The 14,082-nt window shown below is 35.9% G+C and overlaps 1 protein-coding gene across 7 annotated transcripts in view; it reads left to right on the top strand.

Annotated features, from left to right (window-relative positions):
• NDFIP2 (Nedd4 family interacting protein 2) overlaps positions 1 to 3,741 on the top strand; it is an 83,041-nt gene extending 79,300 nt beyond the window's left edge. For 3 of the 7 annotated variants that reach the window (XM_055244228.2, XM_063618720.1, XM_055244227.2), the window contains exons 7-8: positions 673 to 778; positions 2,169 to 2,216. In XM_055244228.2, the coding sequence (XP_055100203.1) occupies positions 673 to 776 (104 nt within the window). In that variant the 3' untranslated portion in view covers positions 777 to 778; positions 2,169 to 2,216. Of the gene's footprint in view, positions 1 to 672 lie in introns of all 7 variants that reach the window. The other 4 variants (XM_063618722.1, XM_063618721.1, XM_063618723.1 and 1 more) reach the window with 2 other exon arrangements.
• The last annotated feature ends 10,341 nt before the right edge of the window (positions 3,742 to 14,082 follow it).

Here is a 14,082-nt window from a genome sequence, read left to right as displayed (position 1 = left end):
ACTGAGGTAGATATAAGATGTATCCCAAATAATCTAAATCATTAGAGTGACTGTCTTCCAAGTTGTCTTTTCTATCTCATCTTAATTTTTTATTCTGTTAGTTTTTTATTATTACTTCAAAATAAGAACTCATAATTAAAAATATGTACATAATGCACATATCTTCAAATACAGATTTCACAGATGACAGGCACTTGATATTACTATACAGGCTTATTGTTTTTTTCCCAATTGTTAGCAACCTCATGTATATATTTCCTTTTTATCTACTTTATATAAATAAATATGTCTTAGTTCACCCAGTAGTTGTATTAATTGAAAAGACTGAACCCTGGGTTCAATGGGGTTTTTATGAGTTGAATCAGTTTAAGTGCGTCAGGTAACTTTACTATTTAAGAAAATCACTTAAATGTATATTTTTATGTAATTCTGGATTTTTATAGCTAGATTTGCTTTAATTTTGGTACATCTAGGCTTAACAAATTGAAAAATTGTATTTCCTTGTGACAGAGTTTATCCTTATAGTGTACAATATATTACAGAAATGAATGGAAGTCTGCAAATAAAATTCCTTAAGCCAAGAGGATCTTGTTTATAATTGTCTACTTTAAATTTATCTTGCCCCTTTCTATATAAAAACATAGTATATCCATATTATTTCAACCTTCTCAGGCCTGCTCCTTTTCTTCAGAGGATTTGTTAATTATCTAAAAGTCAGAAACATGTCTGAAAGTATGGCAGCTGCTCATAGAACAAGGTATTTCTTCTTATTATAGAGGTAAGAAATATTAATCTGTGAACTCTGCCTATTCACTTTATGTATTCAAATTTACCAGATACATATTAAATGCCTAATGTGTATTCATGATTTTTACTGTTAGCATATTTAATGTTTTTTAATACCGCTAACAGTCAGCTTATTGAAATTTAATAAGTCAGACCTTTTTAGATAACTTTTAGATTTTTAAAATTGAATTTCATAAATTTTAATTTTTAAAATATATAGCAAGTCAACTGAAATTTTAAATCAGACTTTTAAAACTTCTCTTTAAAGATTAACCATAGAATGTATGTGAAGTAACCACCAGCACAAAATTTGAAGGCTTGAAAAACAAAATATGACATAGTACTTAGACCAAAGGAATGGGCATTTTTGTGTAAAACAATGTGAAATTCAATTAGACATCTGGTGGAGAAAAAGTCTGATTGAAAAACAATTTGTCTTGCAATCCTTTTAACAGTCCGGATCAAGGAATAAAAGTCATGTGAAGAAAATGGTTCTGTTATTGTTTTCTTAATGTGTGCTGGTTTTTATCAACTATGAAGGCTACAACTTGAATATGAAGAAATGAGTAGAAGTTGTCTTACTAGTTATCCAGTGAATTTCTGGAGGCCGTGGATATAGCAGTAGTATTTCTTTATTGTTCAGCGGGAGTATCTTCACATAAAGTAACCTCATACTCTCTATTCTACTTTTTAAAGCAAGTACCATATACTTTATGCCTATGAATAAGGTAAACTTATAAAGCATTTGAACTCTATAACCAAAATGTTTACTAGTACTTAACTTCTGAATGTAGGACTATAAGGAACAAAGTGTTTCAAGTTTAAAACTAAGTATTCTTTTTTAAAATAGATAAGTATTCTTTTTTCAAGTAAATAAATTGTATGCTTTGTGATTTGGTTGCTTACATTTTATCATTTATATAAGTTATACATAAGCTTATATAATTTACTTATTTCTGCTAGAGTACTATGAATACACTTGTATTTCTAGATCATGTTAAAGTATCATTTTAAGTGTTCTATTAAAGTCTCCCCCAACCACCCCCAAAGAAGTCGCTTTTTTATTTTAACAAGCAAAATATCTTTGCAGACAGTGGCGTTAAGAGTTTGTCAGTATTAATAATAAGATTAAAAGGCAAAGTAATTTTGCTGTTTTACTAATTTGTGTGATTGTCTTCTATGCATTTTGAAGAGTCTAAAATACAATGCAAATATGTTCTAGATGAAAATCTGCTATAGAAGCCTTACACTTTAGAATATATTCTGATATGTAGACTTTTATCAAGAGAATATTATATACTTAATATAATTCTTCTATAAAATGTGTGCTGATTTAAAGACAACTTAATACATTTTAAGACTAATTCCTTCTTTGTCTCCAGACTGCATCAACCCGACATTCCTTTCTTATACCAATGTGAAATTTCCAGATCATCTGTAAACCTACAACTTTAATAGAAGACTACTAATAACAGAAGACAAATTAGTGAAGAAAAGACGGAGCTTCGAAATTGAATGGCAGGGTGGTTTATGCTTACAAGCCATTTCTGTTCATTCTTTAAGTATCTATATTTCATTTGTTTTGCACATATGCATATGTGCCCATTTAAGATATTTGCATATACTTGATAAAAACCATAAAGTTGTAGCAGTTAAGTCCAGTCACATTTGGTTAATCAGTGTTTGATATAATTGAAAGAGTTGAGTGGATAAACAGTCTTCCAGCTTGTAAATGCCATTGACTTCTGACCTGACATTTAGTATCATAAAAATGAAATTATTAACCATGTCAAATGATTTAGTTTCTGGCTCTCAGACTCATCTGGCAATTCTATACATGAAACATCTTTTGTTATATAAGGTGTATTGAAACCTGCAGTGCTGATTATTAGGAAGGATTTGTCAGATTTTTGAACGTATTTACATTATTATTTAGGAAAACTTTTCCTGTAAATAACCATGCATAACTTACTTTCTGCAGTGTTTTCTGAGAAATTGTGTCCAGATAGCTTTCACTGATTTTAAATTAAGTGAACTAAATATATATGTGTATATGTATACATATATATACACACACACACACACACACATATATTTAGAAACCTGAGTGTTAAAGATAGAATTTGTTTTAGGACAAATTTTAAGAAAATGTGGGAATACCAAATGTCCTTTGTAAGAAAAATAATTTTTTTAAGGGACATACTAGTTTTAGGGATTTTCAGATGAGAAGCTGGGTTTTTAGGATTGCCCGTCTTAGAGATTCTTGCAGGAAGAGATTGTATTAGATATTATATTTATTTCATTTAAGATAATTTTGAAAGTTGATTTTCTAAATAAGATAATTCTCATTTGTGTTTGTCTTTTAAAAAGCCAATAAAATATCTTTCAGTATCATTGTAATAATTTTTTTAGAGTTTACTTTGTAAAGCTTAGCAAATAAAATCTTGTACTATTAATAGCTTCTTGCTTTATGACTTTAGGATTAACTTGTAAAAAACATATACTGAACTGAGATATGCAAAACACTCATTTTCAAGTTATGGAAATGTGTTTGTGGCATATAGGACTGTGGGGTCTGTGTGTGTAGTGAGAGTGTGTAGCCACTATTATAACTGGAATTTAATTTACATCCATAAACTACTATATTTCCATCTTGGAAATCATTTTATGTCTCATCTGTTTTTCCTTTCGGTTATATCTTTGGTTTTGAATACCAACATTTAAAATGATGGTATTTTATCTTTTAAACTTAAAAATTATTTAATACAGCTATATGGACCGTAAAAAATTGATTTCTTATTTATTATTAGACATTACTACTAAAAGGTACATCTAACTATTCAGGGACATTTTTCCATTTCCAAAAAATAAAATTTATTATGCTTTATAACCTCTTCTGTATTTTCTAATTTTTTCATTGTCTTTGATAAATAAAACATAGTTTTGTTTTGCTAATATAGCCTATTTTTTGTTTTGTCTCATTCAGTTTACTTTCCTGTGTAGAATTTTTATTGTCGTATTAAAGTACCTGTGTTACACCCCTTGAAGTAAGACAGTAGCATGAGGTAAAGAAAAAATACTTAGTTTAGTTGCCTAATTTGGAAATTAATTAAAATTAAACTGTACTAATAACGTATTCAAACTCATGCTGGATCTCTTTCATATTAATTTCTTATAGACCTGTACTTTATTCTTTCAGTAATTTTTAAATGAAATTAAGCTTTGCCACATGGTAATTAAATAATTACTAGGAAGCTTAGTTATCAAACATCGACTTACTAAAATTTCATTTTAGCTTTTATAGTATATGTGCTTGTTTTCTGAATATGGATACATGTTACTTTTGATCCAGCATCAAAACTTCACTTTTTGTTTTGACTTTTTCCCCTAAGTCTCTAAGGTTCAAGTATACATATTACTTAATCCTCTATAATTGGCATAATTCAATGGTAGCCTTAAATCTCATCATGTAAGCAGGGGAATCAGAATGTTATTTTCAAGAACTTAATGTTCCCTTCAGATATATGAAATCCTGCATACTTCATTTCCTGTGAGCTTGAACAGCTGCTGTTGTGTTTTGGGGACACTTGATCATCTTTGCACTCTGCCTTAAAGATTGAAAAATAAAAACTCTTGTTAGGCTAGCTAAACATTTTTGAGTGTGATCTGGGGATTGGAAGCTAATACAAAAAAATTTCAAATTATTTCTATTATAAATGAATAAGCTAGTCATGGCTAGGATAATCCATTTTCATGTATTTGTGCAATAAACTGAATTTTAAGGCAAAAATACACTTTTCTATATAGTGTATGCAGGATAGATTTTAGAAACTTAGATTAAAATACAAATCCCATTACATTTCTTTAAAATGAAAATCTCTGCTTAATAGAAAAAATACTAATCTTTAGCCTATTATTTTGAGTCTATAAGATATATTTCATTTTAGACATGCCTTTGAAGTTGTTCACAGATTTTTACCTGCTAAAACAATATTATTTCCAGTAAAACCTCTCCTAACAGGAAAAGTGGAGTTCAAAATATCCAATTGGAGAAAAATTCAGAGTTCCTTCATTTAATATAATTTTTTTCATCTAGTATGTACTATTTCAAGAAGTGCAAAAAGTAACGATAGTGAATGTGATACCATACTTAACTAAGGTAATATATATCCTTAGTTTGCTTAAAACAGTCCTGGTTATTCCTGTTTTCCCAGCTTAATAGTGCCTCATCGTACTCTCAAAAGTGTTCTAATTTGGAGGATAAGTTATGTGATCATCCTGTGTATAATTGTAGACTGTACCAAGAAGCAACTACCTTAGCTCCACTACCCTTTGAGGGATGGAACTGGGGTAAGGGCAGGAGCCAGTTATTATTGCCACAGTGTTTTCTAATGAACCATTTGGCCTGTAGAAGAGGAATAGTATTTTTTTTAATAGTTGTATTTGAATGATTCCAGCTTATGGTAAATACTAAACTGAATGGCTTTTATATTTTTAACTGCTGTTAAATGTTATTTTAGCATTTATTAGTTGTTTATTATTTAATTCTTCAAATAGTCATATGAAAACATATATTTGATAAAGGTCAATTGTTAGATGATAATGTGCCATTCATTATCATAGGAATGTCCGTGCCCATATATAAAACATGCTGGCATGTATTTTACTTGTTAATAAAGTTGTATAGATGTGGAAGTGTGAACCTGTGATGCATCCTTTTCAAAATCAGTTTAAGATTCGCATATTATCACGACTTTGGCCTCACTAAACTGTTTATGTGACAAACCTTTCAAGATTGGAGATGAAAACAACACTTGTGAAATTAGGTTGGAGTTGCAACATCTTTTAACTTCTCAGTTATTTGTATGTCAGGAGACAGATTGTGGTTTAATTTTAATAAACACAAAATATCAGCTTTTTGAAAATAATTTATGTTCATTTCTACTTTGTAAAGTATCATTGGTCACCTAGGTCAGACCTGCTTATGGGTGTGAATTCTTATTTGGGACGTAATACCTAACATGCGAAAATTTCCAGCAAGTAATTAAGAAAAACAGAAAACTCATTTCATACTTTTAAAAATATGTTTTTAAAGTTTAAGCTCAGAATATTTGCTGCTTTTACTTTTTTAGTGTTTTGAGCTTATATTTCATTATTTTTGTTTTGAGAGATTGAGTTACTTGCTTTTAAAAATATTCTCTTTGTTTTAATAGAAACTTTTTTTTTTTAAATCAACACCTAAATAGAGAATATATGGGGTATTACTCCTTTAACAGCGGAGGTTATAGCAAACCAAAGCAATACTTCCAGTTCATGGAATCTTAGGGATTTTCTATCTCTTCATGCTTGCAAAGGACCACTTTACTACTCCCTAATTAACTTCGTATTTGCTCCTTATGTTTTCTCTCCTGCAAGTGGAATTAAAGCAAAAGTTACCTAGATGACATTTGATCTTAAGGGATGCAATTAGGTGAAGAGGGGAAGGCAGTTGCCTGTTTACCAAGCAGTAAAGCATTCCAGCTGGTAGGAAAAGTGGAAGTTTGCACAGATCTCTTCAGGCAGAAGGGTCCCTCAGATTTTTAATCTAAATTGATTTAGATGATACTGCTTTATAACTAGTGACACGTTTATTTTGCTCAAAGAGCCGCTGCGCTGAAATCCTTGTTAGAAGTGATCAGGAAATAAGTTGGTGGGCATGTTCTTTCTGATTCTAGGATAAGTTACTTCACCAGCTTTCTCTTATAATCATAGGTCAACCTTGGGTTTATTTTTAAAAAATGGCTGTTATGTCAAAAGGGAAATACTTAGATGGGAATCAAATTCCCCAGACTCTACCCTGATCATCCTTTGGATCATTGAAATATTTTCGAATGCCTGTTAATAGTTCTTGAAGGGATGATGCTGTTACTACCACATAAAATCCATCTTTTGCCCTATTCCTCTTCCCACCTTCTTTGAAAAAACAAAAACAAAAAAACCCAAAAAACTTAATTGCTATCTTTTTTAGGAAACCTTTTCCTCTCATCCTCTTTAATTTTGATCATCTTGGTTTCCATAGCCCTATGTGTGATTTCTGTCAAGGTACTTATGAGACAGTGCTGGGAGTATTAATTTTTAGGTTACTATCCTCAATGGTAGATATTATATCTTACTCAATTTTGCATGTCACTGCACCCCCACACAACACCTAAGCACAAAGCTCAACACATTTAACGAATGGTTGGATAGGATGGATGCCAGTGTGAGGCTGTGTGTATGTACTGGCATATATAAAATACCTTCTGGCCTTTAACTTAGTGTCTAATAGAGGAAGATTTATAAACAGGAAAATTGGCTAGTATTGAGGTAGGAACAAAAATCATGGGTCAGAGCAATTGAACTCCAGGAGAAAAAGGGCACTCTTCACTACAGAGGTGACTTTGGAACTAGATCTTAAAGAATAAGTAGAAGTGTACGGTGTGTTTAAGCATTTCATACATTCTCGTATTTTTCCATCTTTTGCATGATGTTCTCTGCCTTCCTTGATTCTCCTCAGAAGGAAGCAATTATCTTTCCAATTCTCGTAACACTTCTTCTGAGGCTCTTTATTAAACCGCTTTCTACTGTGTATCTCAGTACTTTGCATTCATGCCTCACCACTTCTGCTTGAGGGCAGGATCTGTGTGAGGTGTAAAGTCATAGCCTCCAATGAGCCTAGCACATACTAAACACCTTTAAAAGATCAAGATTTTCCACATCATTGTGAGCCACTCACTTTACCACTGCAGATACCACTGCAGATGTCCACAATGGTACAGACTTCCTTTTCTCCAAATACACCGTGCAAGAAGTATGTAGAATAATTGCGAACATCTTTTTCACATATCTCCCAACTTCATCTCCCTCTCTAGAAGTAACTACTATTAACAATTTATTACACGCTCTTACAGATGTTTTCTGCGTAGATGTTTCTACTAGGATGATCCTGTGCTCTATGATGTCAGCATAACTTCTGGTTATGAAGGTGAGAGGATCCCAGGTATAATGTCTGAAAAAGTGTACCTCTTGCTTTGTAATTATAGGAGACCACTCTCAGGGGAGAGTAGTGTTTCTTGATTGCAAACATAGTTTATTTACTGAGAAACCAAGGTTTATTTTCTTGGTCCTTTAGTCTCTAGATGAAGAATGACTTGTGGTTTCAAGGCCTTTGGGAGCTGAACTGTTCCAGGATCTGATATATGCAGCAGGTAAATGCCCTACTTTATGAACTCCTTACAACTCCGTTTGGTGAGAAGTTCTCTGAAACGAGGTCATTTGAAGGGAAAAGGTCAGAGTTGACAAGAAAGGCCAGCCTGGCTAGGCTGAGAGAAGACTAAAATGATGCTGGGTTTAGGCTGGGCATGGTAGCTCACGCCTGTAATCCCAGCACTTTGGGAGGCCGAGGCAGGTGGATCACATGAGGTCAGGAGTTCGAGACCAGCCTGGCCAACATGGTGAAACCTCGTCTCTACTAAAAATACAAAAATTAGCTGGGTGTGGTAGTGGGCGCCTGTAATCTTAGCCACTTGGGAGGCTGAGGCAAGAGAACTACTTGAACCCGGGAGGCAGAGGTTGCAGTGAGCCGAAATCACACCACTGCACTGCAGCCTGGGTGACAGAGTGAGACTTCCTCTCAAAAAATAAAATAAATAAATAAATAAATAAATAAATAATTGATGCTGGGCTTAAAATGAATTCCCTTTGTCTTAGGGCCAGCGTGTCCCAGGATATGGCAATCACTGTTCTCTGACTAAACCTACAGACATTTGAAATCCCTCTGTATTAGTGTTCTCCAGAGAAACAGAACCAATAGGATCTGTGTATGTATGTACGTATGTATGGTCAATAGATCCATCTGTCTAGGTGTTTATTATTGGAATTGGCTTATGTGATTATGGTGGCTGAGAAGTCCTCCCATTTGCAGTCTGCAAACTGGAGAACCAGGAAAGCTGGAGGTGTAATTCACTGAGTCAGAAGGGCTGAGAACCTGGAGAGCCTGTGGTGTAACTCCCAGTCCCAGCTGGAAGGTGGGAGTGGGGTGAAGAAATGGTGTGAGTCCGGAGTCCAAAGGCCCAACAACCAGGAGCTCCGGTGTATAAGGGCAGGCAAACATGAATTGTCTCAGCTCAAGAAAAGAGATAATTCACTCCTCTTCCATATTTTTGTGCTATTTTGGCTCTCAGTGGATTGGAAGATGCACACCCACGTAGGTGAAGCCAGATCTTTACTCAGTCTACTGATTGAAATGTTAATCTTTTCTGGAAACACCCTCACAGACACACCTGGAATAACGTTTAATCAGCTGTCTGGGCATCCCTTACCTCAGTCAAGTTGACACATAAAATTAACCACCACACCCTTCTTTCTTGTTCCCAAATTTTTCCTGCTTGAATGCCAGTGTATCTGGAGGTGAAGTGGGACCCAGATACACAGTTTGAGTTCTCTGTACTGTGCAGTGATAAACAATTTGGATTGCTCTTAATAAGACTGAAGTAAGTAAGATCCTCAGTGGCTAAGCCAATGGCTCACAATGATGTGCAAAATCTTGCACCTTATTTTTAAAGGTGCTTACAGTAACCTCTGTTCTGTAGAATTTACAGGAGAGCTGCTTAGGCCTTCACAAGCCACCAACATGAAAAAAAAAAGAGTTGCAAGTCTTACCGTCCCACAGGGGTTACTGACCAGACTCCTCACGCATGGTTTGATTTTCTTTTTTTTTTTTTTTTTTTTTTTTTAACTCACTACTGTGGCAGTGTGTAAATAGTTTAAGTAATGGGTTTATATCTGCTTGACTGTTGCCGCTTTATTCTCTTTATTCTCCAATTGCGTTCCAGTTGGCAACCCAGTACTTCCCAGTCGCTTCTAGAGAATGGCTTAGTGAAAATGTCAGCAGCCGTGATTTCAACAGCTATCTCAAAGGTCATTCCATGCTGTCCACATTGACAACCAACAGAACTTTGCCAAGGGAAGCAGGTGCTATTTTCTTTTTTTCCTTCCCTTCCCCTCCACTTCCCCCTTCCCCCTTCCTTTTCCCTTACCTTGCCTTTTTTCTTTTTTTGGCCACCTTACTGGCTGGGAAAGCAGGTGCCATTTTCAAATATCTGCTTGGAAAAACAACAAATCAGAATGGCTGGGTGAAATCAGCACTCCCTTTTATGGTAGTCCAGCTCCCAAATACATAATGTTGGGTTTTTAGAGAAGAGTTAAAGAAAATATGTCAGGAGTGAGGCAAGATGGCTGACCAGAAGCAGCTACAATGTGTGACTCTCACAGAAGGGAGTGAAAGGGGTGAGTAAATACAGCACCATTAACTGAAACATCCAAGTACTTGCATTGGGACTGATCAGGGAAATGTCTCGACCCATGCAGAATGGAGAAAAGCAAGACAGAGTGATGGCCCACCCAGGAGTGACATGAAATCAAGAGAACCCCAATCCCTGGCCCAGGGAAACAGTGAGTGAGTGTGCAACCTCAGGAACCCATGCTTTTCCCATGAATCTTTGCAACCCTCAGACCAGGAGATCCCTTCATGAACCCATTTCACCAGGGCCATGGGTCTGACACAGAGCTGCATCGAGTCTCAACAAAACAGCTACTCAGGCACACACAGAGATCCAAGAGCTTTACATACTTGGGATATGAGATTCTAGACAAAGGTGACTGCAACTCAGGCAAGGCAGGAGGTCCGTACATACACCTAGGAACGGGGCTGAATCCAGGGGGCTGAGCAGTGTTGGTCTGTGGGTCCCACTCCCATGGTACCTCACAAGATAAGACTGACTAGCTTGGAATTCCAGCCAGCTACTGGCAACAGTGTAGCACTTACCTGAGACAGGACAGAGCTCCTTGGGGGAGGAGCAGGCCACCATCTTTGCTGTTTGGATGACTCAGCCATTTTAGCCTGCAGGCTTTGGAGAGTCCAAACAGACTGGGTGTGGAAGGGATCCCCCAGCACAGCACAGCTGCTCTAGCAAAATGTGGCCAAACTGCTTCTTTAAGTGGGACCTGATCCATTCTTCTGCATTGAGTGGGACCTCAGCCAAGTCCTCCAGCCACCTCCTACAGGTGTGTTCAGGCTGGCAACAGGTTTGTGCCCCGCTGGGATGGAGTGCCTAGAGGAAGGGGCAGGCTGCCATCTTTGCTGAATCACAGCCTTCACTGGTAATACCTCCAGGTAATTCACTGGTAATACCTCCAAGTACTGGAAAGTCAGAGTCAATTAGGGTCTGGAGTGGATCCCCCAGCAAACCACAGCAGCCCTATGGAAAAGTGTCCAGACTGTTAAAAGAAAAAAAAAAAAAACATAAAGAAACCAAAAATCCCATTCAAAGGTCAGCAGCCTCAAAGATTGAAGGTAGATAAGCACACAAATATGAGAAAGAATCAGTGCAAAACCGCTAAAAGCTCAAGAAGCCAGAATGCCCTCTTCTAAATAACAGCAACACCTCTCCAGCAAGGGTTCAGAACTGGGCTGAGGTTGAGATGGCTGAAATGACAGAAATAGACTTCAGAATGTGGATAAAAACAAACTTCACTGAGCTAACGGAGCATGTTGTAACCCAATGCAAGGAAGCTAAAAATAATGATAAAACAATGCAGGAACTGACAGCCAAAATAGTATACAGAACATAACCAACCTGATAGAGCTGAAAAACACATTACAAGAACTACACAATGCAATCACAGGTATTAATACCAGAAGACACCAAGTGGAGGAAAGAATTTCAGAGCTGGAAGACTGTCTTTCTGAAATAAGACAGGCAGACAAGAATAGAGAAAAAAGAATGTAAAGGAATGAACAAAACCTCAGTGAAATATGGGACTATGTAAGGAGACTGAATCTACAACTGATTAGAGTACCTGAAAGAGATGAAGAGAATGGAATCAATTTGGGAAACATATTTCAGGGTATTGTCCAGGAGAAATTTCCCAACCTAGCTAGATCGATCACTATTCAAATTCAGAAAATGCAGAGAACCCCAGTAAGATACTCAATGAGAAGATCATCCCCAGGACACATAATCTTTAAATTCTCCAAGATCAAAATGAGAGAAAACATTAAGATCAGCCAGAGAGAAAGGCCAGGTCACCTACAAAGGGAAGCCCATCAGACTAACAGCCAACTTCTCAGTGGAAATTCTACAAATCAGAAGACATTGGAGGCCAATATTCAACATTCTTAAAGAAAAGAAACCCCAACCCAGAATTTCATATCCAGCCAAACTAAGCTCCATAAATGAAAGAGAAATAAGATCCTTTTCAGACAAGCATATGCTGAAAGAATTTGTTACCACCACACCTACTTTACAAGGGCTCCTGTAGGAAGCACTAAATATGGATAGGAAAAACTGTTACCAGCCACTATAAAAATACACTGAGGTACACAGACCAGTAACACTATAAAGCAACAACATAAACAAGTTTACAAAATAACCTTATAGTTAGCATCATGATGGCAAGATGAAATCCACACACTAACCTTAAATGTAAATGGGCTAAATGCCCCAATTAAAAGACACAGAGTAGCAAGCTGGATAAAGAACCAAGACCCAAGGTATGCTGTCTTCAGGAGACTCATCTCATGTGCGAAGACACACATAGACTCAAAGGGATGGAGGAAAATTTACCAACAAATGGAAAACAAAAAAGCAGGAGTTGCAATCCTAGCTTCTGACAAAATAGACTTTAAATCAACAAAGATCAAAAAAGACAAAGAAGGGCATTACATAATGGTAAAGAGGTCAATTCAACAAGAAGAACTAACTATCCTAAATATATATGCACCCAATACAGGAGCACCCAGACTCATAAAGCAAGTTCTTAGAGACCTACAAAGAGACTTAGACTCCCACGCAATAATAATGAGAAACTTTAACACCCCACTGACAATATTAGAAGAGATAGAAAATTCACAAAGATATTCAGGACTTGAACTCAGCTGTGGATCAGGTGGACCTGATAGATATGTACAAAACTCTTCACCCCAAAACAACAGAATATACATTCTTCTCATCACCACACATCATGTACTCTAAAACTGATCACATCAGAAGTAAAACACTCCTCAGCAAATGCATAAGAACTGAATCATAACACACAGTCTCTCAGACCACAGCACAATCAGAACTCAAGATTAAGAAACTCACTAAAAACCACATAACTAAATAGAAACTGAACAACCTGCTCCTGAATGACTCTTGGATAAGTAATGAAAATAAGGCAGAAATCAAGAAGTTCTTTGAAACTAATGAGAACAAAGATAAAACATACCAGAATCTCTGGGACACAGCTAAGGCAGTGTTAAGAGGGAAATTTATAGCAGTAAATGCCCACATCAAAAAGCTAGAAAGAGCTCAAGTTAACAACATCACAACTGAAAGAACTAAAGAACCAAGAGCAAACAAATTCCAAAGCTAGTAGAACACAAGAAATAACCAAAATCAGAGGTGAACTGAAGGGGAGAGAGACAGAAAAAACAAAAAAAATTCAAAAGATCAATGAATCCAGGAACTTTTTTTGAAAAAATTAATAAAATAGGCTGCTAGCTAGACTAATAAAGAAGAAAAGAGAGAAGATTCAAATAAACACAATCAGAAATGATAAGGGTAGGTATTACTACTGGCTCCACAGAAATACAATCATCAGAGAATATTAGAAACACCTCTATGCATATAAACTAGAAAAATCTAGAAGAAATGGATAAATTCCTGGGCACATCCACTCTCCCAAGACTGAACCAGGAAGAAATGTAATCCCTAAATAAACCAATAATGCATTCTGAAATTGAGGCAGTAATAAATAGCCTACCAATCAAAAAAGGCCCAAGACCAGATGGATTCACACTAAATTCTACCAAGTGTCCAAAGAAGAGCTGGTAGCATTCCTACTGAAACTATTCTAAAAAATTGAAAAGGAAGGACTCCTCCCTAACTCATTCTGTGAGGCCAGCATCATCCTGATATCAAAACTGCCCAGAGGTACAACAACAAAAAAGAAAACTTTAGGCCAATATTTTTGATGAATGTCAGTGCAAAAATCCTCAACAAAATACTGGTAAACCAAATCCAGCAGCATGTCAAAAAGCTTATCCACCACAATGAGGTAGGCTTCATTTCTGGGATGGAGGGTGGGTTCAGCATACACAAAACAATAAATGTGATTTATCCCATAAACAGTACTAAAGACAAAAACCACATGATTATCTCAGTAGATGCAGAAAAGGCTTTTGATAAAATTCAACATCCCTTCATGTTAAAAACTCTCAATAAACTAGTTATT

This window comes from Symphalangus syndactylus, chromosome 15 (assembly GCF_028878055.3).
Source record: "Symphalangus syndactylus isolate Jambi chromosome 15, NHGRI_mSymSyn1-v2.1_pri, whole genome shotgun sequence".
NCBI classification, from domain to species: Eukaryota; Metazoa; Chordata; class Mammalia; order Primates; family Hylobatidae; genus Symphalangus; species Symphalangus syndactylus.
This window is presented reverse-complemented; position numbering and strand designations above follow the sequence as displayed.